Source organism: Microtus pennsylvanicus, chromosome 21, assembly GCF_037038515.1.
Source record: "Microtus pennsylvanicus isolate mMicPen1 chromosome 21, mMicPen1.hap1, whole genome shotgun sequence".
Taxonomy (NCBI): Eukaryota; Metazoa; Chordata; class Mammalia; order Rodentia; family Cricetidae; genus Microtus; species Microtus pennsylvanicus.
In genome coordinates, this window is record NC_134599.1 from 19041305 (window position 1) to 19068645 (window position 27341).

The following is a 27341-nucleotide window of genomic DNA, read 5'->3' on the forward strand; positions in this document are numbered from 1 at the left end:
TCTGTTTTGAGCAGCCGCGGTGAGTAATCCATGTGACGGAGTAATGATGTGAGTTCTTGGCTATTGACTCTGCTACAAACGGCTCTCGTCAAACCTTAAAAAGAAGAATATCTAACGTGGCTAGAGCAGGCGTAATAACTTCATTAGCAAGACTGCGGCTTGGGGGAACTTAGGCCTTCAGCTCTATTTATCCTTAGATCTAGGTCACTGGTCACTGCTTTGAATCAAGTGTCCCTTTTTATCACCTGTGGGAAATCATGAGACCTACATTGCCAGGTTACTATGGGATGTGTATGCACAAATCGGGTGGTGGTGCTGAAACCACGGCGGCATGTATGCGTACTTGATGTGGGAGCAGATGGTTAGATTTAGAGTCATTTCTTAAGAACATTAACCTTTATTTTCATGTGTGCCAATGTTGCCTGTATGTATATATGTCTGTGCACCATGTACATGCAGTGCCTGTGAAGGCCAGAAGTGGCATCAGATTCCCTGGGACTGGAGTTACAGACAGGGGTGAGCGGTCATGAGGTTGCTGGGAATTGAACCCCAGTCCTTTGGAAGAGCAACCAGTGCTCTTACCCACTGGAACATCTCTTTAGAGCCCTTAGCAATATTAGCTAGCACAAGGCAGCAGATATTAGCAAGTGTGGAATTATTTCATCAATCATTGAAACTTCACCTCTTTGGCGCTTTCCTGTTTTCTTTTTCCTTCCTTTCCCATCTTCCCTGTGCCCTTAGCACTTCCTGTCTCCAGTTGTTAATGTTCCCTCCATGGGGACAGAGAGCAGGTCTGCTGTGTTCCACACTGCACCGAGAGTCTGCCATTTAACAGAAGGGTAAGAGGTACTCACTTTGTCTCTTTTCCACGTTTCCTCTGCAGAACATCCATTCTGCTTCTGAATTGGGGATGTGAGGTGCTGATTATGGGATGGAGGAGGAAACGAACAGCCATGGCTATAAGACTGTCTAACAACAATCCCATGTTTTGCTATATCTTGCCTACTACACTCCAAATTTTAGCAGGATTCTTTTCTTTCTCTTTTCCTTCTCCTCCTCCTCTTTGAGACAGTCTCACTTAGCACATGCTGGCTTTGAACTCACTCTGTAGCTGAAGTTGGCAGTGAACTCCTGGGCTTCTCGCCTCTATCTTCCAAGTGGTAGAGTTAGAGGCTGTGCCTTCATGCCTGGCTTAGAACGTTCTTTCCTTCCTTCCTTCTTTCCTTCCTTCTTTCCTTCCTTCTTTCCTTCCTTCCTTCCTTCCTTCTTTCCTTCCTTCCTTCCTTCCTTCCTTCCTTCCTTCCTTCCTTCCTTCCTTCCTTCCTTCCCTCTCTCCTTTTTAAAAGATTTACTTTCATGTTAAAATTTATGTGTGTATATGCTGGTGCCCTCAGAGGCCAGAAGAGGCTGTCAGATCTCCCAGAGCTGGAGTTACAGGTGGTTGTGAGCTGCCAGATGCGGGAGTCAGGACAGAGTCTGGCAGCAAGTGTTCTTAGCCTCTGGGCCATCTCTTCGGCCTCTATAATTCCTCTTCTCTGAGCAAGAGTTGTAACTATAAAACGCACAATTGCTTACAATTATGCAACAATTCAGTAAGCGTTGACTTAGTGCTTCTGGATGTGCTTTCTATGGGGCAGTATCATCCTGCTGACGAGGGGGATAAAGTCAAGCCTGATATAAGATCTGAGTCATCTTTTACAAGAGACATAGCTCAGTTGGGGTGAACTTTCCTGGTACATGTGAGGCCCTGAGTTCAATCCCTAGAACTCAGAAAAAGCTCGGCATGCCTTTTAAAGAGAAAAAGGTATGTGTGCAAGCGTGCATTGCTAACGGCAAGTAGACATTCTGGAAAATGAGGAGTTTTGTTGTTTGTCAAATGTCAGCTTGTACTAACCAAGGTGGCTGTCATTAGGTGATGGAACATCTGATGAGACCATCATCACACACACAGTCCGCGGTTGCTAGCAATAGCTTCGTGCACTATGCAATCGCTTAGGTTCCATAGGAGCGGGCAGCACACAGGAAATGAGCTTATGGAGGCACGGGCACAGAAGGGTGGGGAGCAGAAACTTCACATTCTACCACTTTCTGTTTTCAGTACGGGGTTGAACACAAGGCCTCACATGTGCTAGGCAAGTGTTCCTCCATGCTCATACTCCGTCTGAGCTGGTTCCATCCTTTGGGTAGTCCTTGAATTCTCCTGCTTCCGCCACTCAGGGAGCTGGGGTTATAGCCTACGCTATCAGCCTGGCCTTCATGTTTTATGTTAGATCTTATGTACCTAGGCACATACAGGAAGACTGTTCTGTATGATGGCATATCACTTGTCACTCTTTCAGATTCATTTGTCTTTCTGCCTTATTTTCTGGCTTCCTGTTCTTTGTGGGTGGCAACCGGCTTCTTGCAGATACCGACTAACGCACTTTGCCTAGGGCTGAGAACATCTCCATTTCCCTGCTTTGATCCTTCAGGACAGGCTGTGGGGGTCAAAGGACTCTCTATCCAATGTGTGGGTCCCGAGGACTGAATTCAGAGAGTCAGGGTTGGCATCCAGCACCTTCCCCTATGAGCTGTCTCACACCCACCTATCTTCCCTGCTTCGACTCTCGTGCCCCTGCCCTTGCTTCCTCCATTGAGGGGGAGCCTGCAGATGTCCAGGCGGGGAAGCAAACTGCAAAGAAGTGAGCATGAAAACTCAGTTCAGATTGACTTCGTCAACCTGGATCAGACTTGGGGAGTCTGATGCCAAGTGGTTCTTCGCCAGCATATTTAAAACACAGTACAACTTGGAAAAAGGTTTCCAGTCAACAATCATTTCAATCCTGGTGTACAATAAAGCTTAAGGTGTGGATACTTAGAAACTCCTTACAAAGTACATTTGGCCATGAGGGTGGGCTCTTTAGTTAAAAGGCCTAGAATTTAATGTGGTCTCTGACCAAGATAGCACAGAGGTCAGCAGACCATAAGATACATGTGACATCTGTCTAAGGATGGGTTCTATTAACCATAAGATACATGTGACATCTGTCTAAGGATGGGTTCTATTAACCATAATATACATGTGATATCTGTCTAAGGATGGGTTCTATTAACCATAAGATACATGTGACATCTGTCTAAGGATGGGTTCTATTAACCATAAAATACATGTGACATCTGTCTAAGGATGGGTTCTATTAACCATAAAATACATGTGACATCTGTCTAAGGATGGGTTCTATTAACCATAAGATACATGTGACATCTGTCTAAGGATGGGTTCTATTAACCATAAGATACATGTGACATCTGTCTAAGGATGGGTTCTATTAACCATAAGATACATGTGACATCTGTCTAAGGATGGGTTCTATTACCCGGGGCCTAAGGATAACAGTCTAGGGAGGGAAGATCTGGATAAACATATGGTCTGTGTCTATGCACAGTGGGTGAGGTCTGTGTCTGTGCACACAGCGTGTGAGGTCTGTGTCTGTGCACACGGTGTGTGAGGTCTGCGTCTGTGCACACGGTGTGTGAGGTCTGTGTCTGTGCACACGGTGTGTGAGGTCTGTGTCTGTGCACACGGTGGGTGAGGTCTGTGTCTGTGCACACGGTGTGTGAGGTCTGTGTCTATGCACACGGTGTGTGAGGTCTGCGACTGTGCACACGGTGTGTGAGGTCTGCGACTGTGCACACGGTGTGTGAGGTCTGCGACTGTGCACACGGTGTGTGAGGTCTGTGTCTGTGCACACACGGTGTGTGAGGTCTGTGTCTATGCACACGGTGGGTGAGGTCTACCTTCACAGATAGCAAAAAGGTTACCAGGTTGTAACAATATTTACTTGCAGTCTTCTGGACAGGAAACAGACCTACAAAGAGAGGTCCTGTGTGATTAAAATTTTTGGTTCCCTAATGCTCTGTGGGTACAAGGAACTTTGTGCCCCACCCCACTACAGTGATGAATACAGTATGTGGGTTTTTTCTTTTTGGTTGTTGTTTTGTTTTTCCAAGACAGGGTTTCTCAGTGTAACAGCTCTGGCTGTCCTGGAACTCACTCTGTAGACCAGGCTGGCCTTGAACTCACAGAGATCCACCTGCCTCCGTCTCCTTGGTGCTGTGCTGGGATTAAAGGCATGTGCCACCACCTCCTGGCTGAGTGTGTGTGTTCATAAACCTTTGTGTTGTCCTCTGCTCCTGTTTAATCCAGGGTAAGATAGTTTACAGTACAAAGAGAATGGAGAAACTGGAGCATTGGTTACAAACAGAAAGATTCCCGAACAATAAATCCTACTTTACACTAAATTAGGCTTTCCTAACTTTACTCCTCATTCACCAGGAAGTTTCGCTCAAGTTCAGGAAAGTACCTGTAGGCAGTGCCATTCCTTGGGCACAGGATGTCTCTGGTGACTTTTCTTGTGAGAAAACAGCTGCTGGAAGTGACTTAGGAGAAGCTGGATTTACGTTGCCCGTGGTGTGATGGGGAGGGTACAGGCCACCATGGCAGGGAAGATTTGGCTTGCTCACAGATGGGCAGACCAGAAGCCGAGAAAAAGGGGAGCTGCAGCACACTGCTGGCTTTCTTCTTTTCTCACCCCATGGTTTGGTGGAGGCTATATTCAGGGCAGGTCTACTTCCTTCAGTTAATTAATCCTCACTGGAAACACCCTCACAAATGCACCCAAAGGTGCGCTATACTAATGCCCTAGGTTTTTCTTAACCCGGTCAAGTTGACAATAGAGATTAACCATCACAGAAGTATTATATGGCGTTCCCTTAAGTCAAACACAAGGCTTAGCAAAATGGCAAAGACAGACAAATTAAAAGGCTTCATGGTCAGAATGTGGGGTGAAGACATGGAAAAGAGAAACAAGATTGCTATCATTTAAATGTTAAAACAGTAAAAACTTTTGATTGAAAGAAAAAACCCAACAGACAAAACCATGCGTAAGACATATTTAAACTGAGAACAAACTTATAGCTTGCAAAATGTTATAGTTTTGAATTGGACAGAAAGGAACACTGTACACATGCTCACAGACAGCTCTGCATCGTCCCTGCGCTGAGAAGTCGCGGTTAGAGGATGGTGTTTGAAGTGGGAGGCCTGACCCACTTACTGATCTCATTATCTTGACAGCTCTCCCCTCTTTGAACCAGCTTCTTCTCTTGCAAAACAGTTTAATAATACTTGTCAACTCCTGAAATGCCAGGGTTTTGTGCTCAGAGTGAATTCACTGACAGGTGTTACCAGAACAACTTATCAATTGCTTTGAACTTTTTGACAATGAGGTGGTTGTTACAGGTTCTCAAGAGATTACTTCAACCACAAGAAGGGATGACCTGGTGATAAGCAGATGACAAGTCTCTGAGCCCAAGAAGTCACACTGACATCTGCTTGGCAAAACCCAAGAAACATGCTGCTTTCTGGCTTTTGCATTGACCCTTCCTTCTGGTTGCAAGCTTTTGGCATATAATAAGCTTCTATGATAAGAGACTGTATATTAGTTAATACCTAATTAAAATTCAAACTAATTATTCCTACTGTCTGTATTTTTCATCCATTTCTGTTCTCCTCAGCATTTGTGTATGTCACATTTAAAAGGTTAAGTGTAATTTCAAAATCAAGTTGTCACTCGCAAAAACACGAGTGAACTCAGAGGGCATTATGTTAAGTGAAATAAGCCTCCCGGGAATAGAGCGGTAAATACCACGTGATCTCATTTATCTGTGGAACCTAAAACAGATGAACTCATAGGAGTAGAAAGGAAGTTACCAGAGGCCAGAGGGGTGAGGTGGGAGAGGGAACTGGCTACAAAGCCATAACTGGGTAGGAGGAATAACTGCCAGTATTCTATGCACAGTATGGTGATGGCAGTGAAAAGTAATATATTGCATATTCTAAAGCAGATGCTGAATATTCTTCATCATAAAATGAACGTTTGAGGTAAATGATATGCTAATACCCTGATAACTACAAAATGAGCACATGTATTGAAATATTATACTGTAATGCATAAATGTGTTAATAATTTAACAATCAAATTAATAAAATGTATTTTTCTCTGTAGAAAGATATTGATCTACTAAGTAAAAGTGCATTCTGCCAGGCATGGTGGTGTGTGCCTTTAATCTAATTCCTAGAAGGCAGAGGCTGGTGGATCTCTGAATTTGATGCCAGCATGGTCTACATAGTGAATTCCAGGACAGCTGGGGATACATAGAGAGATGCTGTCTCACCTCCTCCCTGCAAAATACAACAAAATGCATTTTTTTCTAATCTAAACTTGCAGACATATATATAATTAAAGAAATAAAATAATGATTACAGTTTAAGCAGTTAACTGCTTTTACAAGGGGGTGTCCAACCCTTAACTTTTCCAAACTCAGATGTTGTTTTGTTTTAATATATACCCTCACATTTGGAGTAGATAAATTCTAGGCAGAGGTGGTCAGCCTTTTAAGTGTCATGGACCAGACCTCACTTTATTTATTTGGTTATATGTGGAAAAAGGCAGGTGCAGAAAGACAATAAAGATGATGTTGAGTTATTTTATTGCTGTGAAAAGACATCATGACTACGGTGACTCTTATCAAGAAAATATTTAATTGAGGGAGCTCGCTTACAGTTTCAGAGGTTCAGCCATTGTCATCGTGATGGGGAGCATGACAGGGCACAGGTAGACATGGTGCTGGAGCGGAGAGCGCTACATCCTTCACACAATAGGAAGTCAACTTACAGTCACATGGAGGGAAACTTGAGCAAAGGAGACCTCAAAACCCATCCCCACAGTGACACACTTTGGTCCCAAAGGGAGTGGCACTATTAGGAAGTGTGGCCATATTGGAGGAAGTGTGCCCAACAAGGCCACACCTCCTAATAGCGCCACTCCCTTTGGGGGCCATTTTCTTTCAAACCACAGCAGATGAGTACACATCTCATGGTGGTCTTCCAGTTAATCCTGTGTCAAACGTGATTTCATTCACGAACCTCTGATCACATGTTAACCTCCTCATGTTACCTTACAAATTGAATGGCCGTGGTGGCGCATGGTACCTTAGAATCTCTGATCACATTACCTTCTGTTGTCCAATTATAATTTTTATTCAGTATTACTTATCCTGTCAAGATACACGAAATTTCTGAATCAGACATCTTCTTTACATTTTCCTTTTTATGTTTTGAGATAGGGCCTTGCTCTATAGCTTTAGATGACCATGAACTCACTATGTAGATCAGGCTGGCCTTGTGCATCAATCCTCTTGCCTCTGTTTCCTGACTGCTGGTAGGGTTTACAGGTGCTATGATGATAGGCTTAGAGACGTGTGGACATGGTAGCCCTTCCTTACTCATGGGGAATTAGTTTCTTTTCTTAAAGACTTATGTTTAATTACGTGTGTGTGTGTGTGTGTGTGTGTGTGTGTGTGTGCGTGTGCGTGGCGACATGAGTGCTGGTGCCCACAGAGGCCCGAGGAGGATTTTGGATTGCCCTAGAGCTAGAGTTACAGGAGGTGTGAGCTACCTAGGTGGGTGTCACCTGTAAGGGCAGTATTCTCTCCTAACCACCGAGACATCTCCAGAAGTCAGTCCTCACACACCCTGCTCCACTGGATGTACACAACCATGAACAGCAGTGTCAGGCCCAGCACCTGCACACTATGCTTTTCCTATAAGGGCTACCTGCAGTAACGTTTGATTCATAGATTAGACACATAAGAGCCTAACGATTAACAATGCTGAAACAGAACATCATAACAAAATTCTGCAATAAAATTGCCACGACCACCAGTTTTGCACTTTGTGTTAGCTGAACACAGCATTTTTATGCAGTGATAGTTTGCTAAACAAGAATGATACTAAATAATTAGTGGCCAAGTAATGTATATATATAATGAATATGATGGTCAACAGAATGATTCATATATATACATGAATATATATATGAATAATTTCTTTGGTGTTTTATACAAATCCTCACCATATAGCTCAAGGTCTGGCTTCCAACTTACTGTGTGACTTAGGCTTGCTTAGAGGCTTGTGACCCTCCCACCTCTATTTACTGAGTGTTGGGATTACTCTATGTGCTAACATATCTGGCCTCTGATTCTTAAATATGAAGAATAGAGAAGTCTATTTTAACAGTTTGCTTTCCAAGCACTTAAATATTTCATTTCAGGAGCTGGCAAGATTGTTCAGTGAGCAAGAGCACTCGTTCTGCAAGCATGAAGTTGAAGACCTGAGTTTGAATACTCAGCACGCATGCAAAAAATCTGTTTGCCTGGCCTGTGACCCCAGCATCAGGGTGTGGGGGCAGACAAGCAGATCCTGAGAGCTCGCTGGCCAGGCAGCTTAGCTGAAAAGGTGAACTTGCAGTTCAGTGAAAGAGCTGGACTCAAGGCAATGTGATGAAAAGCGGTAGAAGAGGACATCTTCTTTGGCCTCTGATTGCCCATGCTCAGGCTCATACACCTGAACATGCATGTGCACATCTGTCCTCTGAATGCCCATGCCTAGGCTTATATACCTGAATACACATGTGCACATCTGTCCTCTGAATGCCCACGCCCAGGCTCATACACCTGAACACACCTGTGTACCATACCTCCTTTCCCCCAACCCCAGTTTCATTTCATTGTCTTTTATCTGGCTTTGTTTCTGACAGGAGTTTGGAACTAAGCATTTGTTCTTTTATATGTCATGTGTATTTTCCTCTGGTACTTTAAGAGTTTCTGTTTGTAATGGATTTGCACTGAATTTCATTAGAATGTGCTTTGATATTATTTATTCTGTTTAGAGTTATTCTCTCAATAAAAATCTTTTTGGTTTCATAAAATTTGGAAACATTTTAGCTATTATTTCTTCAAATATTTCCTGCATCCCTTTTTTTTTAATTTTAGACTGTAATCACTTATTTCAGACTGCTGTCTCCCAGGTATGAAAGTTTCTGTACATTTCCCATCTACCCAGGTCCATACTTTGAATTACTGAGAATATTTATGACTCTTTTCATGTCTGTGTTGAATCCAATATCCTAATCATTGTTGTCTTTTGATTGCCCTTTTTTCCTCTCTTGGTTCTGGATCACATTTATCTGATTCTTCAAAAATCTAATGATTTTGGATCAGATGCTGAGTTTTGCAGATATTACAGTTAATCTTAATTAGCTTATTTTCTTTCTTTCTCCAAGGGCATTTGACCTCACTTTGTAGTTAACTGTAGACTAGCGTGATCCTTTAGGGGTGGCTGTTGGGATCTGTTAGCATGGGTTTAAAGCAGTCTTGACTGGAGGTGGATTTACCCCTTTAACTAGGTTGTTCAGCAATACTTCTGGTTGGATAGAATTCAACCTTCACCCACTCCTGATAATTTCTGGAAAATGATCAATTTGTAGCTGTCCAGGAGTTGCTGCCTTTGTGGAGGTTCTCTATAAACATCCACTTGCAGTAGAGTCCATAGGACTTTAAGACTTCAACAGTCCTGGTTAGCCTCTTTCTTTCCCACAAATTCTAGCATCCTCATTCTCCCAAAGCAAAGAATTGTGTTTTCTTACCTCTCTGCTATTATTATATTATGCATTCCTTGAATTTTCTCTTTATGTTGGGGTCAGGACTAACTTGTGTTTGTTTCCTTCTTCCATGTTGCCTGTTTTCACTATCTGAGGAAGTTGTTTATTGATGTTGAAAGGATAAGTTTGGTATTACAAAAGGATGAGGAGTATTTGGGGGATGAACAGTTTCCACCTTAGACTAAAGTTAGAGAAAGCTGGGTTGACAGGTATCCCTCTGCCAACCAGCAGTACAATGGCATGAAGGCAGGGGAAAGTTCTGCCATGCAGAAATCCAAGGAGAAAGCAAACTAGTTATGAAAATTTCAAGAGGGAACAGTAGTTATGAGATGGGACCTTCTAATCTCAGTTTAGAAGTAGTGATCAGCAGGGAGTGATGTGGGAGTGTCATATATCAATCTGTTGATTTTATTGGCTAAGTAATAAACAAACTGCTTGGGCTCATAGCTTAGAACATAGGTGGGTGGAGTAAACAGAACAGAATGCTGGGAGGAAGAGGAAGTGAGCTCAGAGACTCCACAGCTCTCCTCTCGGGGGCAGACGCCTCAGAGAGACGCCATGCCCCGCTCCCAGGCAGACCACACGCGATGAAGCTCCGACCCAGGATGGACGTAGGCTAGAATCTTCCCAGTAAGCGCACCTAGCTGTGCTACATAGAATATTAGAAATGGGCTAGTCCAGGTGCGAGAGTTAGCCTAGAAGAGGCTAGATAGAAATGGGCCAAGCAGTGTTTAAAAGAATACCGTTTCCGTGTAATTATTTCGGAGCATAAGCTAGCCATGTAGGCGGCTGGGGTGCTGGGGACGCAGCCCCGCCACTCTTATTACTACAAGGGAGGTGACGCACACTTTTAATCCCAGCACACAGGAGGCAGAGGTAGATGGATCTCTGTGAGTTCAAGGCCAGCCTGGTCTACAGAGAGAGTTCCAGGACAGCCAGGGCTACTTTGAGAGTCCCTGCCTCAAAACCGCCCACCCCACAAAGTAATGATCATAATAATAGGGACAAGAAGTACATACTGATTTTACTCTTCCAAGGTGACATGGAAGATTTGAATATATAGTGTGCTGGGACAGGCCCATAGTCTCAATAGTAACAATTTATGGCACACCACACACACACACACACACACACACACACACACACACACACACACACACACACACACCGTGTACTATGTTCCTCAACCCCTTAATTTTACCCAAGAGCAGTCCTGAAGAAATACTAGAAGCTTGAATAGGGAGGGAATGAACCAGTTCTGTAACTCAGGCTGCAAGAGGAAGAGAGCACAGGAAACAAATGCGCATTTGGGAGTGAGGAAGTGAAGGATCCAACAGTTAGAAATGGCAAAAGGTTTCCATGAGGACCTACACAGTAAGAAGCTAGGAGGCACAGAAAACAGAAAGGAAATTGGCAGACACAAGTATTTCACAAAAGACAAAGTTAATGATGTTACTTTTCAATTCACCGAAGACAGGAAAAGTTTATTTATATATAACAATTTATATATTTTAATGTAACAATTTATATAATTTAATATAACGATTTATATATTGTTATATACATCATTTTATATACCTATATACATGGACCATGACACTTCTGGGTATATTGAATGAATCAAGTCAACCATATAGACATCTGAATACACATGCTCGCTGCTGTGCTATTTACAAGTGAAGGTGTCAGTTCAGTGCCTGTCAGTGGAAGAACAGATAAATATAATGTAGCATACACACACACACACACACACCATGAAATTTTGCTCAACCCCAAAGAATGAAGTCATGTCATTTTCAGGAAAGTGAATGGGGCTGGAAGTTGTCATGTTGAGTGAAACAAGCCAGCCTCACACAGAAAGTATCCTTTGCTTCTCTCACAAGCAGAACTGGGGGGGGGGGCACTTCTGAGTGTGGCTAGAGACAGAGGGAGGGAGGACAAGCACGGGTGAGTGCTGGGTAAAGGCCATGAGAACACAGCATAGGCTCGGATGGGAAGGTCACAGTGAGACCCAGCAATGTACACAATTAACAGACACGGAAACAGTACCAAAAAGGGCAGTGGCAGAGAGCTACAGAACCAATGCTTTATTTTCTATTTTGCCAATTAATTACAGTAAAATTTTAAATTCCAAAATGACTTCTGTCACCATATTATAATTATCTGGGCTACATCTTCCTGCCATCTGCTGGTGTAGTTTAAAGCAATAAAAATGGATCTTAATTTCATCCTTAACAAAATATAATTAGAAGGATAAATCTTGAGGAGAAAATCGTGTATTTTAGAATTAATTATTAAATTTTCATGTATTTACTATTTCTGCTTTTGGGTGATTGTGCTTCCCATTATTTTAAGTAATCAACAACTGATTACATTGTATTTGAAGTTAACAATATATTTGTAAGCAGGTTGGGGTAGGCATTATAAATAATCAGGAACTGATTATACTTAAAATTAGCATGAAATATTTATAAGGTAGATTAGATAGGCATTATCATCACCTCTGTTTTGTGGAGAAAGTTAAGAATTCAGAAAAGTACTTGCTTATCAAAAACCTCATAGCTGTCATAGGGGCTGAATTAAATGTAACTCAGCTCTTCCAGAGCTAATGCTTTTCGCTGTTTATAATGTCTTTATGCTGCTGTACCCGGACAGCACTTTACAAACGTCGACCAGCAGAGGAGATATTCAGAATACAGACAGGCGTAGCAATTACAAGTGGACATCGAGAGGTCCAACAAAGCCCTGTGGTTCATTCTGTCTCACCACTTCTTTGACTTTCCAGGTTCACGTGCCAGAGGCAGCAGCCTCCACTCCAGTCTCAGAAGAGTGCTTAATCCTAGAAAGTTATTTGTGTTTTAAATCTTTTGCAGTCTGTTGCCTATTCCTTAGCTTCCTTACTTAGTTAAGTCATCCTTTCTTCACCATTCAGCCCAGTATGGCCTCCCTAGGCCCTCCAATGCAACCGTCCTGGCGGGTGAGGTCCCTTGCCTCTGATCTCTCGTCATTTATGAAGTCATGTGCCATTCTCGCTTCTGTACCACCACCAGCTAAGCCTGTACCTATGAACATGCTGCCTCAATACATTTGCTGAAGTGGCACACTAGTGCTAGATACTGTTTCTAGAATGTTTATCATAAGTACTGTGCCGAATACTTTTTACTTATCAATTCAAATAGTCATTACAAAAACACCATGAAAAATGTTTTTATCTCCTTTTATAATAAGTATAACCATACACATTGAAAAAAAACATACCCATGTTTGCTTAGATGGCAAAATGAGGATTTATTCACTCATTTAACAATTTTTGAGACAGGGTGTCATGTAGTCTAGATAGGCCTCAAACTCCCTGTATAGCCAAGGATGATCCTCAATTCCTGATTTTTCTGCCACTGCCTCCCAAGTGTGGGATAACAAGCATATGCTACCATGTCCAGCTTAGAGTCAGAATTTCTATAGAGAGTCACTTTTTGTGTATCTATAAAATACAGTCTATCATAAGAGATAATTTAAATTCATGTGAAACACGAACAGTTAACTTCAGCTTAATGTTCTATGACATTCCAGAAAATAATGACTAAGTTGTGCTGTATAACCTTAATAAGCCTTAATAAACTTGACAAACAATATTCTACAGAGCAGTTTATGTAAAAATGTCCAAAATGAATGTACATCATAACATAATAAATGTGAACTGATTATATTTGCTAGTACAAAGAGAAAAATAATAGCTATTAAAAAAAAGAAATTCACAAAAGACTAAACTCTGGATATAAGCTGTTTATGGAATTTAATGGTTAAACTAAAGGCTGGAAAAGATATACCAGGCAAATATCAATTACAATAACTCTGGATAGCTTTATTAACATCAGCCAAACAAGAAAGAAAATAGCAGAAAACAAGGTAACAATTCCAGATTTAACATACCAATAAAATAGCATCAAATATATATACAAAACAAAAATAAATATAGCTATAGTTAGAAAGACAAATCTATCATATGTCATATAAAAATGGTTTTAACATAATTATTTTTAAATTTTTATTAATCAATCAATTATTTTTCCCAGTCTAATTAGTTTCCCTTCCCTCCCTCCTTTCTTCTCTGTTCTCTCCTCCATAATTTTAAGTATATAAAGTACTAGGCACATGAAGTCAGCTTGGGCTGGTGAACTTGTGTAAACCACCACAGCTTCATGCCTTTCCAGTAAGGGTGAGTGAGGAGGGCGCCCACTTCTTTATGAAATTACCCGGCTGTAGGTATCTATTATAGCATCACAGAAAGAGTGAACATGTGATATGCAAGCTTATATTCACCAGTAGTGATTTTGAGCAAGGTGCTGTAAAACCCTAAGTACAAACAGAGTACTTTTTAAAAAAATTACCCCTGTTTTAGATAATATATACTGTCTATTTTCTTTCGGCTTTAACATAAAACCAAAAAAAAAATACTTATGTTTGAAGACAGAAAACAAACTGTTTTTCTTATTCACTTTTGAGAGAGGGTCTCAATAAGGAGCATTGGCTCGTTTGGAACTCACAAAGACCTTTCTGCCTCTGCTTTCCAAGTGCTGGGATTAAATGCATGTGCCACCATGGCTAAATTTTATTTTGTAATGTTTTTGACATAGCATTTCTTGCAGCTTTGGTTGTCCTGTAATTTGTAACATACCTGAAGCTGACCTTTAACTCCTGTTTCCACCTCTCATGTGTTGAAATTACCACCATTTAAAGGTATGTACCACCAAAGATGGCCCCAATGGACTTTAAAACCGAGATTCTATAAGATCTTTGGTTGAAGACACAGATAATTGAAAATCATACTTTCATTTCTAACTTAAAAATGAAGACTCTTAATCAGAATCCCTACCCCAAATAGTATGGTTCTGACTAATGGTAAATATTGACTATAAAATGTGCATATATAAAAATATTTGTAAAATATAATTTGTAGGTGGGTATGGCAGCATAGTCCTAAGTAGTTAGGAGAATGAGGAAAGGGGATCACTTGAACCCTTGAGTCTGAGGCTAGCCTGGGCAACACCGTAAGACCTTACTTCAAGGAACACACACACATACACACACACACACACACACACACACACACACACACACACACACACACACAGCAATTTATAGAGGGTGCTCAGAAGCTACTGCACAAATTACTTTGTACAATATTACAGAACTATATTTTAAGATTCCTTTTTCTGAACACAAAAGGAAAAGTCAGTACCTAAGATGTGATGTATTTGGGAAACAAACAACAAAAAAAACAAACTAAAACAAAATATCCCGAACAAAAAAAACCCCAAACCTAAAACAAAAACAAGGAAAACCACCAAGTTTTATTTAGACAACAAACCAACCATACACAAAGATAATTTGTTGTTGACTTGGCAGTAGCAGAAGACACACTTCAAGACAAGCCAGTCAGAGAATAACTGTGAAATAAGGCAATGATATTGAAAGGTTTGAACGCTCATGTGAAGGGTTAAGATCTCAAAGACATTCTTGCAAATTTGCCACGGACTCTTATATGATACAAAGAAAGTGTATCCTCCAAGGCCATAAAAGTGGGGATTAAAACTATATTTAAGCCAGGCAGTAGTGGCACACACCTTTAATCCCGACTCTCAGGAGGCAGAAGCAGGTGGATCTTTGTGAGTTTGAGACCAGCCTGGTTTATAAAATGAGTTCTAGGACAGTCAGGGAAATGCTGTCACGAGAAAAACAAACTTAACCCCAAAACAACAACAAATAAACGCGCGCGCGCACACACACACACACACACACACACACACACACACACACTTATAGTCAAAAGGTAGCCTTGGTTAGGCAAGATGAAGCATGGAGAACAGCACTGGGATCATCTCAGGTCATTTGGGATTCCCCATCTTCAGCATCTACCTCCTTCTGTAAAGCTTTCTCTGTGCTTCCAGAGAACTTGTGGGCACCCGCTTCAGAGATTGGCTCATGCTTTACTGACTGCAATCTCTCCAGTGGCTAGCATATTTTCACTGTCTTTATATACAAATCATCAAACTTCTGAAGCAAAATTCCCTGGCATTCATGTTTGTCCTTCCCCATATCACAGAAGAGCTAGTTAGAGTTTACTAACAGCAATCTCTCTCTCCCTTTCTCCCCCCCCTCTCCTTTTGGCAGACAGGGTCTCATTTAGCCCTAGCCGATCTTGAACTCCATACATATCCGAGGCTGGCCTTGAACTGATTCTCCTGCCTCCACCTCTCCTGCTGGGTTTGCAGGTGCTTGCTATCACACTCTGCTTCTTTCTTGTCATTTGGAATTGACTTGTTAAAGCATCTCTTTTCACTGGAGGTATCAAAATTAGCAAATTTCTCATGATTTCTCTTGGCATTACAGAATACAAGTGACAGAAACATATTTAAAAATACTGATTTTAAAATATGACTTACAACTTAAAAGCAAACTTTTAAAAACTAAAAGAGCAGAAATCATGAAGAATGGCATTATATTTTTCAAATATCAGGAGCTGTCAGATAATTTTAGACTAATGTTTCTTTGGTTTTTACTTTACTGAAAACGTGGCCTAAAGAGATTTTCTTGATCTAATATGATACTATACCTTAGTCCAATCCAGGGTACAAAGAGATTTTCCTGATCTGATACTATGCCTTAGCCCAATCCAGGCTCCAAAGCTGCCATGAGAAGGAAATTTCTGTCAGCTTCCCCTCACTTCCTAGAAGCCTTTTATTAGGCCTGATGTTACAGCATCAGAAAGGCAGGATGGGAGTTTACCTGCACAAATGTGCACCTGGTGTGTGTCTGGTGCTCATGGAGGCCAGAAGAGGGCATTGGAGCCCCTGGAGCTGGAGTTACAGGCAGTTGTGAGCCACACAGTGTGGGTGCTGGTACTCGATCCTGGGTCCTCTGCAAGAACAATTGCTCTTAATTGCTGAGCTATCTCTTTAGCCCATTAAAAAAAATTCTTTTCCTTTTTATTTTTTTAAGTAATCTAAGTTTATTGCTTCCCTTATTCCAGTATCTTAAGATCTTTTGCGAATTAAACAATCATTTTCTGATTTGCTAAGGATCAAGTTACAAGTTTGAGTGAATTTGAGCCTTCTCTCTGAAGTCACCCCTTCCCATTGGCAGCATGGAAAATGACAACACAGGTGTTAGCTGACATCAGTCGATTGCTTTGGAAACTTGTATTAAATCTGTACTTAGAACAAGGTTTGGGGCTGCAGAGAGACTGAAAGGGAGGCATCATGCCTCATGGCATTAAATATTCATACACAATGACACATTTATAGATTTGTATCTCTACACTGGACTTCTCTGAACACCACACTCCTGTATCTGCCCCTTTGGCCCCTTCAATATACTAGGTCAGATGTCTGATGGGTACTCCAACCCTCACCCCTCAACCCCGAGGTGTGATACAGTCCTTCTGGTCTCTCGGCAAAGGTCAGTTTCCCCCTTGCAGCGGCAGAGCCACACAACTTTGGCTTGATCCCCTCAGCAAATTTTTTCAGTTGCCCTCTCTTCCAAATAACCCGGAGGTAATAGAGATCCACTCTGAATTTGTCTGTTTCTTAACTTTGCATTCACGTTATCCTCAGTCTCCAGTGACTCTATTACGTTGTCAGGTCACAGCACTCTTCTCAGATCCAGTGGCTTTTTATCCCACCCAGAGTATGACCCTATGTTCTTCCCCAATCTTTTCTCCTTCAGAAATAACCGACTCCTTGTTAATCCTTCAGGGCCTTTGCATACGCCATTCCCTTTGCCTGGAGTGTTCTTCTGTCAGTTAATGTATTCTTGCTTCTTTCCTGCTTTAGGTACTTATGCAAAATCACACTTCTCAGGGAGGCTTTCTTTGGCTGAGGATCTAAACTTAGCATCCCTATGCGCCCTTTTGTGATTTTCTTTGGAAGCATTTAACCCAGCACACTGTGTGATCTGCTTATTTTTACCTATACTGTCTCTCCTACTGTAGCTTCATAAAGCCGACATTCTTGTTGTGTATCTTTTCTACGTAGGGTAGAAACTGGTACATAGTGTAAATGCAATAAAAATTAATTGAATGACTGAAAAGAATGGCTGAACAGAAGAAACAGGGACTTAAAGTATGATTAAAGAGGAACTGTACACTGAACATACAAAAAAATGACCATGTATTTTCATGGAACTTTATCTCTCCTAAGAACAGGCTTGACTTCGCTTTCCTTTGTAACATGAAACCTTTTTTAAAGACAAGGTTTCATGTAGCCCAGACTGGCCTTAAAATCCATGTGGAATAAGGATGACCTTGAAGTCATGATTCTTTTCTCCCACTTCCCAAGTGTGAGATTCCAAGCATGTGCCATCATGCCTGACACAACATGAAACCCTAGACATGAGTGTTCAAGAAGAAAGGATATTGATAAATACAGATGGGTATTAAACAGTGTCAGTTGGATGAGCTAATGAGTTTTAAAAATTATTACTACACAGAGCTTACTACACATAGAGAACTAAAATTAAAAATGAAAAAAAGTTCATTGATTGAATTAGCAGTGTCTGGCACACAGTAATATATAAAGTAAGTTGGACTTGGATGCCTTCCAAAGAGGCTTAGTTAGGGAAGCAGTTTTATTTCCAAAGTGATTCTATAGTACAGGCATGATGTCTAGGCTGACTATGGTTAAATGCACGGATGAAGGAGAGTAATGAAGATGCTATTTTTAGTTCTGAAGAGCTTTAGTTGTTATTCCCTATCAGTGTCCAAGATACACAGGGAATACAGAGACTGTAAATTTCCACACAGACTATACAAAAAGACAGAATGCTAGGAGGAAAGACAACTCTGGAAGACCTGGGCTCCAGCCTTCATTACGCCTCCAACTGGCTGTGTGATCGGGGGTCAGCTATTTAAACTCTTGGTCATCTCATCTGTAAAATATGAGGATGGACTGAAAAGATCCAAAGGTTCCCCAAGTTCCCTAAGTGATGGTTATTTGATGTCCATATTACACTGTTGGTAAAATATTCTTAAAAGATATTCATATTCTAATCTCTACAACTTGCAAATATATCGTATACCAGCAAGGGAGTATTAAGGCAATGAATAAGCCAATAAGAAACTATAAAGGAAGGCGATTATCTTGAGCTACCTGGCTGGGATCAATGTAATCACAAGGGTTCTTTTCTTCTTCTTATTTTTATGTGCATTAGTGTTTGACCTGCTTGTCTGTGAGGGAGTCGGATCCACTGGAACTTGAGTTACTGTCAGTTGTGAGCTGCCATGTTAGTGCTGGGAATTGAACCTGGATCCTCTGGAAGAGCAGCCAGTGCTCTTGATACTGAGCCATCTCTCCAGCCCCCACAAGGGTTTTCACAGTGCACATGGAATAAGAGTCAGAAAGATGCCATCTTTGACTATGCAGATGAAGGGGTCTTGATGAAAACAGTACAGAGAAGGTACAAAAGTGAAATCCCTCAGAAAGGAAGCCTATCCTACTGACACCTTGATTTTAGTTCAGTGAGTGCATGGCTGACCGCCAGAGCTACACTAATATGAAGTCAGTTACATCTGCGGCAAATTGTTTCAGCAGCAATAGGAAAGTAATACACTCATGACACATCTGTAACTACCAGAGCCAGATGCAATTTTATGCAGAGATCAGAGTGAATGAATCTGGATGTCTTATCTATAAACTGAGGGGCTTGGACCAATATCCCCTAAACCCTCTCCATCTCTGAAATAATAAGACTTTAAAATTCCGACATCATAAACTTAGCCTTTTCCACTGCTTATTCCTCACGCCCTGAGCCTGAGGAGTAAGCACTGCAGACGGTACTGAGGTCTGTGCAGTATTTGCTGGTCAAGATTCACAGAAGGTGCTGGACTGAGCTCAGGGCTTTTCACAAGCACAACTGAGTAACAACCCCTCAACTTGGTATGTTTTTGATGGAACTATTTCTAAAGTTAAACATACTCCCCATATTTATATAAAATGAATACTGCATTTTATCTTTTCTTGAAGAACCACCACTAGAAATATCATTAGTTATGACGGGCTCCGAGAGGATGACACTGTACCTTGTCATAAGTTATGCCAAGACAGACATGACTGTGACTGTTTTTAGTGGCAGACAATGTAGTTACAGTTTGAGACACTTGGTCAGGAGGCTTATGAATGTTTTTCTAGAGAAGTCAGCACACGTTCCTATAAGCTCCAGACAGTAAATGTTTAAGTTTGGTATGTCATACATGGTCTAGGTTACATTTTTTAAGTAACCTTTTAGAAATGTGGTAAATCATTCCTACCTCCCAAGTGATGCAGAAAGCCTGCAGCTCAAATATTTCTGAAAAATCAAAATTTAAAATTTGGAGTCAGACATGGTGGTGTAGGATAGCAGGGTCAAGGCCTGCCTGAGTTACACAGTCCAAGCCTAGCATGGGGACTTCGTGAGACTCTGTCTTAAAGAATAAAAGGTTAGAAAAAACAAACAAACAAACAAAAAAGAATAAAAGGTTAGGAGTGTAGTTCAGTGGTAAAGTGCTCACTTGGCATGCAAGGCCCTGGGTTCAATTCCAGCTCCACACCTACAAAAGTGTGTTAAATTAAATTATTTAAAATTCTCTTGCTATTGCTACACTTTTAAAAGTGATTTTTAAATTTTCAATGTGTGTATGTGTGTGTGTGTGGGGTTGGGTACAGGAACGCAGTGTCCTCAGAGGCTAGGTGTGGGATTCCTTTGGGCTGGATTACTGGTGCCCGTGAAACAGTGATCCTAACTGTTGAGCCATCGACTCCAGTCCCTGCATTGTACCATCTGAGGTTTCTGTCAATCACAGCTGCCCCTACTAGTCTCCTTTTGGGTTCCATCCTTTGACGTTAAGTTTGTTAATTTGATAACATATATTTATCTGTCCTGTCTATTGCATGTGTATGTGTGCATTACACAGGTGGAAGGAAGCCAGGAACTCCCAAGAGTCAGTTTTTGTCCTTCCGGTGGAAGGAAGCCAGAGAACTCCCAAGAGTCAGTTTTTGTCCTTCCACTGCAATGGGCTCCAGGGACTGAACCCAGGTCATCAGGTTTCGGACAAGCACCTTTATCCCCTAAGCCAGTGGTTCTCAACCTTCCCAGTGCTGTGACCCTTTAATACAGTTCCTCATGTCATGGTGACCTCCAACCATCAAACTTTTTCATTGCAATTTCATAGCTGTAATTTTGCTATTAAGGACCATAACATAAATATCTGATATTAAACCCCCAAAAGGTCACGACCCACAGGTTTGGAACCACTGTCCTAAGCCACCTTGATGTCCCTGATAACAATTTGTAATTATTTTTAGCAAGACTAAGTTGGATATATGAAGACCCTGGAGCTATTTTTAAAAGTAGATATAGGTAGTTTGGTGTGAGGATTTGGTTACTTTGATGACACCAAGGCCTAATTTCAAGGTTCTCTCTTATCATCTGGGAAAAGGTTTAGGGACAGATGAGGTCTTCTAGCTCAACTATTTTCATTTAGCATAGTTTTCATCACTATTTGATCATGGAGTTTTGTTATAATTCTTATGTTTTGTTTTTTTTCTTTTTTTCGGACTCCCACTTGGGTTTACCACCAAATTGACCCACACCTGCATTTCTAAACAAAAATAAACTGTAAATATGAAACACTGCAGGAATGCCAGCAATCGACAGAGTGAAAAGGTGGCTTTTGCACTTTCACACGTGTTCAATCGAGTAATACCCTGGTATGTCGGGTTGACAAAACACTTCTTGTAGTCCTCATAACAACCCTATAAGTTAGGTCCGTTCTCTCAGAAGTTAAAATATCATGGGACAGCCTGGCCAAAAAACCAGGTGCAGGTGTTTGGGGAGGGAGGAGTGGGGTGTCTATCGGCATCAGAGCTGTCATTCAGTGGCGCCCAGTCCCTTCCCTTGTCATTGACTTCCAGACTTGAATTCTGCCTTTTCCAAGTCAGAAGCCGCGCTGTGGAAAACCCGAAGCTCACAGCAGAACTCCACGGTGGGTGCCCACAGATCCGAGGCCCGAGCACCCAACAGTGTGGTTCGCCCTCCCGAGACCCTGCGCTGCGGCCCCGCACTAACCTGACCAGGTCGGTCATGCAGGAACCCACCACCACCACTGCTGCCGCCACCTCCTCCTGCCAGGGCCTCCCGGGCTCCCCAGACGCCGCCATTACTAAACCTTGCTCTAGCTCAACCCCGACGCTGCCCTTTGCCCTTTGCCTGAACCCGTAACCAGAGACGCCGCTCCTTCCTCCCTAACGACGCGGCTGGTCCCCCCACGCCTGTTTGGGTCGCCCACCCTAATGCCCGTGAAACATCCCCGGCCTCCGGCGGCTCCCGGTTCTTCTAAGACCCATGTTCTCGCCCCGCCTCACGGCACAGGGCTCAGCCGCCACGGCGAGAGGCGACGTTGCTCGCCCGGCTGAAGGAGGCCGCCGCGGCGAACCTTCAGGCACTACCGGGCCGCCTTGCCTAGCTTCCGGCTGGGCTCGGCGCGGGCACGCGCACGCCCGCCCGGCTCCGGAGGGGGCGCTGGACGTCCGGGGGAGCGCGCACGCATCCGGCCCGCGATTCGCGCGCTGGTCGGTGCGTCGGTCGGGGGCGCGCTCGGGTAACCTGTACCCCGTCTAGTCGCCGGTTACTGATCGGACTAAGTTCCAGGTACCTGGACCCGGGCTGGTGCGGGGAGGTTGGATCTCAGTCGCACAGGTGGCGCAGAGAGCCATGTTTGAGTATGGCCAGAGAGCTAGCCTCTTCCTCAAGAGAAGGCCCGCGTTCCAAAGATGCCCCGCTCGCCCCCAGCACGCGGATCCCCTCAAGAACGAGCCCCCAAGACCCAAGGCTACTCTCTCTTTCTCTCTCTCTCTCTCTCCACACATCTTGCTCACTCCTGGCCCCTGATGAACCCTGCTTCTTTTTGCGCTTGATGGGGGGAATCATACAATTTGGGAGAAAGGGTCGGATCCCTTTAGGTTTTCCTCAGAATGGGTGGCCGGCCATTCTTTGGATCGGAACCGGTTCGCTCTTCCCGTCCCTCCCCGATGTTGCCCAGTGGAGAAATTGCTCCCCCAACGTAACTTCCCTCGTGCGCCATATGACGTGAACGTGATGCAGCAGGAGGCCACCCCTTTCCGTTCCATGACGTCAACGGGGCACATGTTTCCGTGTTTGTCATCCTCCTAATTGCAAAAGCCTGGTCGGTGCTTGTTATACGTCTTTGTATTCCCTAGATAGCCAGCCCACCGAAAGACCTCATGCGACCTTACCTTGCGGCAGCAGATATCTATAAATATTATACATTTGCATTTTCCTCCCGAAATACGTCAAAATCAGGAAAGAAATACAAATTGCAAAACAAGCATTCAAGAAAGCTGGCCACCAAAAATTCCTGCCTCTGAGATCCGTTATAATGATGCCATGTGTAAAAGAGGGTGTGTGTGTGTGTGGGGGGTATGTTTCCAACCCATACATATCCCTGCATATTGTACCAAAGGACCATTATTTTTTCCTCCAAATTTCTGGTTTTGGAGTCAGTATAGTTTTCCCTCTTTGTTAGAGAATTCCCACTTCAAAACTGAAACATCTAAGAGCTGCACAAAACCTTGCACAGTCAAAAATTGTATTATGGCCGCTCTGGAAATAAAGACAGAAATTCATTCCCTCAGGTGTGATCCGGAAGTCTTGACACTTGCTGCAGTGGAAGCGGCTGTCATAATCACTAGCGTGGTTTGGCGTCTGCAGTCAGCTTGTTTCTTCTGGCATTTAGCTAGTTAATCAGTCAGGCTGGCATTAGCCCTCTGTCAGCAATAGCCTAGTTGGTTTCTAATTGTAAAGCAATTATGTGGATAAATTCCTGACCATGTCCTCAATTTTGACAAGGTGTGCGCTTTAAAAAGTAAGAATTAAAAAAAAGTGTTAATATCAAAAAAAAAAAAGAAAAAAGAAAAAAAATTAAAACTACACCTTGATGCTTTCTGCAGTGGCCAATGAAATGAGTGTTTGAGAGGAAAGCAGGAATAGCGGACTTTGAGAGAGGTCTGGATTTGAATTCTAATCCTTCTGTTTGCTCTGTGTGTGACATTAAGTCACTTGGTCTTGCTGACCTTTAGTTTTGTATTTATAAAATGGAAACAATAGTCATTAAGAAACTGCTTTGTGTGTGTATGTGGGGGGGGGGTTGGATAGTTGTCCAGAGCGGCGAGTAATAGCTCAAGTGTGATGCTTAGAATGTGCTAGTTTTGTTTCTATTTCTTAAGAAATCTGAGGTAAAATGGTAGGTACCGAGGGGAAAAAAAATCATGACAAAAATCATTTGTTGTCAGAACTAGAAACCAGCCTTAGACTATGGATGGCAACACCGCATGTAGACGTGCTTTAGGAGTGATGCGACGCTACGAAATGTGTATTCTTTTATGATAGATAGCACAGCAGAGGACGCATTTACTCTCGCTTGTGATGATGCATTAGAATGGTATTGGGAAGGCATCTCCCAAGGAGTCAGAAAAGAATCATGTGGAACTAAAGTATGTGGTATAAAGCTCAGCCATTTCAGAAATATTTCTGGATGGCATCATGGTGTCACCATGGTATTTTTCTGGAAAGATCTCTATAGTCATTCCTTTATTACTATTCAAAAATGATAAACAAGTATTCAATTTAGCAGAGCTTGTAAGTCCTTATGTGCCACAGTGTGTAGAAACTAGAACCAGAACAGCAGGTACTCATAATTGTAACTGGGTGGAAATTAATTAGCTCTCAATGTGGAATTAACCTTTCAGTTTGAGAAAGACAACGATCATTTGAATTGACTTATTCACCTCTGAAGTAGCAGCTTTCATTTAGAAGACTATTAGGAATTTATGCACTCTCTCCTCTGGCTTTTTTAATATCCAAGCAGTGTTGATGTGATTTATTGCTTTTGTATTATCAAGGATATAGATGTTGTGGCGTAGTACCTTCAAATTAAAGACAAAAAGACCCAATTACTTTTTGGTGCTTAGTATCTAGACAGGAGTATGTTTTTATAATTTAAGTGTTAAGTACATTTTTTTTGCTTCACTTATTCCTCAGATTCTACTGTATTTATTTCCGTCATTTGTGTATATGTGTATGTGCGTGGTATATTTGTGTGTATATGTATAGTGTATGTGTGTTTGCATGGTATATTTGTGTGTATATGTATAGTGTATGTGTGTTTGCATGGTCTATTTGTGTGTATAGATATAGTGTGTGTGTGCATGGTATATTTGTGTGTATATGTATAGTGTATGTGTGTGTACATGATATATTTGTGTGTATAGATATAGTGTATGTGAGTGTACATGGTCTATTTGTGTGTATAGATATAGTGTGTGTGTGCATGATATATTTGTGTGTATATGTATAGTGTCTGTGTCTGCTGCAAGCCTGAGTACTGGGTTACTTATGTGTGTCTCTGGGACTGGCTTTTATGTGGTTGCTGTGGGTCTGAACTCATGCATGTTCATACATGCTCAGCAAGCCTTTTACTCACTGAACCATTTCCTTAGGTGCCCCTCACCCTATCAGTTTTTGAGGGTATACTCTCTCCATCCCTAAATATTTCTCCAGCTTTGCTCCCCTTAATCATTTATTTAAAATACTTTTGAAGTTTATTTTTATTAAATCTATTATTTGAGCCCATATTCTGAGCATGGGTCTCAGGTATAGACCTGACCATGGTCCTGGCCAGTAGTTAATAAAGCTTGCTTCAAATTTGGCTAAAAACTATTATTTGAACTTACCACTTAATTTATTTATTATTAAAATGTTACTGGATGCTAAGTGTATGTTGAACGCATTTGTTGATGTGAGACTTTTGCGTTGTAGTCTTGTTGGAGAGAGTTCATGTATACAGGTAATTACAATCCATCATGGAAGGACTTATTAAGAAAGGGATTCAGCCATAAACGGTTTCTAGTAAGTAATAATTGGTTGTGTTTGCTTTAGAGTTTGTGTGTTGTCACCCATCAAGCTCTTTGTCCTTGTGGGGACATGGATGGAGGGCTTCTTAACTCAGCGACATGTGTTTTGTGTGTTACTAGGAAGGGACTGTTAGGGAAGGCTTCTCCATCTCAACCAAATTAGAAGGGCCAGTTGTGTTGTGCAGCTGTGCAGCTTAAGGGGACTATGCTGTTGTCTTTGGAAAGGAGGAGGGAATTGTTCTTCAAGGGTTCCTTTCATTCCTGAACAGCATGGAGCTGCCCATGCCCTGACTGTCTGAGCAGCAGGGATCTGGTTTCTTCCGGAAGACCAATGGTAGAGGTGTTACTGGGTTATAGAGCATTTGCTCATACGAGAAACATTCTGAGCACCGTGCTAGCTTCCAGGAAACTTGGTACGTCTTTATCTCTGTATTGTATCTGGTATACTGATCACTTTGCTTTCTTTCTGCTTTCAGTGGTGATTCATAAATCAAGTTAAAATGTCTCCAGAAATTGCCTTGAACCGGATTTCTCCAATGCTGTCCCCATTCATATCTAGCGTGGTCCGAAATGGAAAGGTGGGGCTGGATGCTACAAACTGTTTGAGAATAACGGACTTGAAGTCTGGGTATGTACAGAGCTAACTCAGCCTTTGCTTTACAATAAACCTTTCTTACCGGAGTCATGAAAATTGTCCATCACAGGTAGCTTTCAAGTCTTGCTCTCATTACTGGCTAATCTAGTTGAGTTAAAAAAATGTTTGTGTGTGTGTTTCAGTATGCACGCTGAAGATTGAGCTCAGAGTCTCACACATTCTAGTGAAGAACTTGACCAAAGAGTTACATGCCAGTTCCCAATTCATCTGGTTTTATTTAATTCTTGACATTTTACTTATTTCATAAGTGTATATGTCCATGCGTGGACATTTATTTCTATTGGGACCTCTCATGCATTCTTTTCTGGCTTATCTCTTTGGGTTTCAGCGTGTGTGTTCTTCTTTCATTGGCTTGTTTTCTTGTTTACTGCAACCGGACATATCCTGTATGAATTGGGTGTAGAGCTGCCGTGTCTGCCATCATTTGGTAATCTCCCTTAATACAAAAATGGCAATAGCTAACCAGAATGGGTCACTCTTCACAATGGGGTTAAAACGTCCAGTCTCACACCCGGATATGTTGTATTAAATAGAAAACAAAAAACCCATAAACAAAACAAAAAAGAAAAAAAGAAAAATGAAGTGGAAAAGCCTGCCATACATTTCATCTGGAAATAAAATTAGATCTACAGAAAAGATGGAAAAATATTATAGGAAATTGCAGTAGTAATTTTGGTTGTCAACTTGACAGACCTAGGAAGAGGGACCCTCAGTTGAATTGCTTCTATAAGACTGACCTGTGGGCATGTCTGAAGGGCATTTTCATGATTTTCAAATAGTGGAGGAAGAAGGCTCAGTCTGGTAGGCAGAGCCATCTCTGGGCATGTTAGCCTGCACTGTATGAGAAGTTTGCTGGCAATATCCTGGGGGAGCAAGCTAGCAGTCAGCACCCCTCCAGGTCTGGCTCTCGTCTCAGTTCTTACTTCCGGGTTCCCACTTGTGTTCCTGCCCTTGCTTCCCTCAGGGATGGTCTCGAGCCTGGAAGGTGTAATAAGCCCACCCTTAGACTGTTTGTGGCCATTGTTTCTCAGAGCACCAGAGAAGCAAAGTAGGACAGAAATTCACATTGTTTTTACCATTATTGATCATTTTATAGCTCTTATTTAAGATTAGCTGTTTTCCTCTTTTGTGGACAAAGATTAATCCAGAATACAAATTGTATTTAATTGTCAGTATTTTCAGTTT

At 42.0% G+C, this 27341-nt stretch overlaps 2 protein-coding genes across 7 annotated transcripts in view; one reads left to right on the forward strand and one right to left on the reverse strand.

Moving 5' to 3' along the window:
* The window catches only part of Rbks (ribokinase), a 91484-nt gene extending 69716 nt beyond the window's left edge, over positions 1 to 21768 (reverse strand). For 2 of the 4 annotated variants that reach the window (XM_075955033.1, XM_075955031.1), the window contains exons 1-2: positions 21639 to 21761; positions 16326 to 16457 (exon numbers count right to left, since the gene is read on the reverse strand). In XM_075955033.1, coding sequence (XP_075811148.1) covers positions 16326 to 16382 — 57 coding nt within the window. In that variant the 5' untranslated portion in view covers positions 16383 to 16457; positions 21639 to 21761. Of the gene's footprint in view, positions 1 to 16325; positions 16458 to 21638 lie in introns of all 4 variants that reach the window. The other 2 variants (XM_075955032.1, XM_075955030.1) reach the window with 2 other exon arrangements.
* Positions 21769 to 22089: 321 nt separating this feature from the next.
* Babam2 (BRISC and BRCA1 A complex member 2) overlaps positions 22090 to 27341 on the forward strand; it is a 384660-nt gene continuing 379408 nt past the window's right edge. For 2 of the 3 annotated variants that reach the window (XM_075955398.1, XM_075955401.1), the window contains exons 1-2: positions 22090 to 22220; positions 25978 to 26129. In XM_075955398.1, the coding sequence (XP_075811513.1) occupies positions 26002 to 26129 (128 nt within the window). In that variant the 5' untranslated portion in view covers positions 22090 to 22220; positions 25978 to 26001. Of the gene's footprint in view, positions 22221 to 25474; positions 25497 to 25977; positions 26130 to 27341 lie in introns of those variants that run through there. The other variant, XM_075955399.1, reaches the window with a different exon arrangement.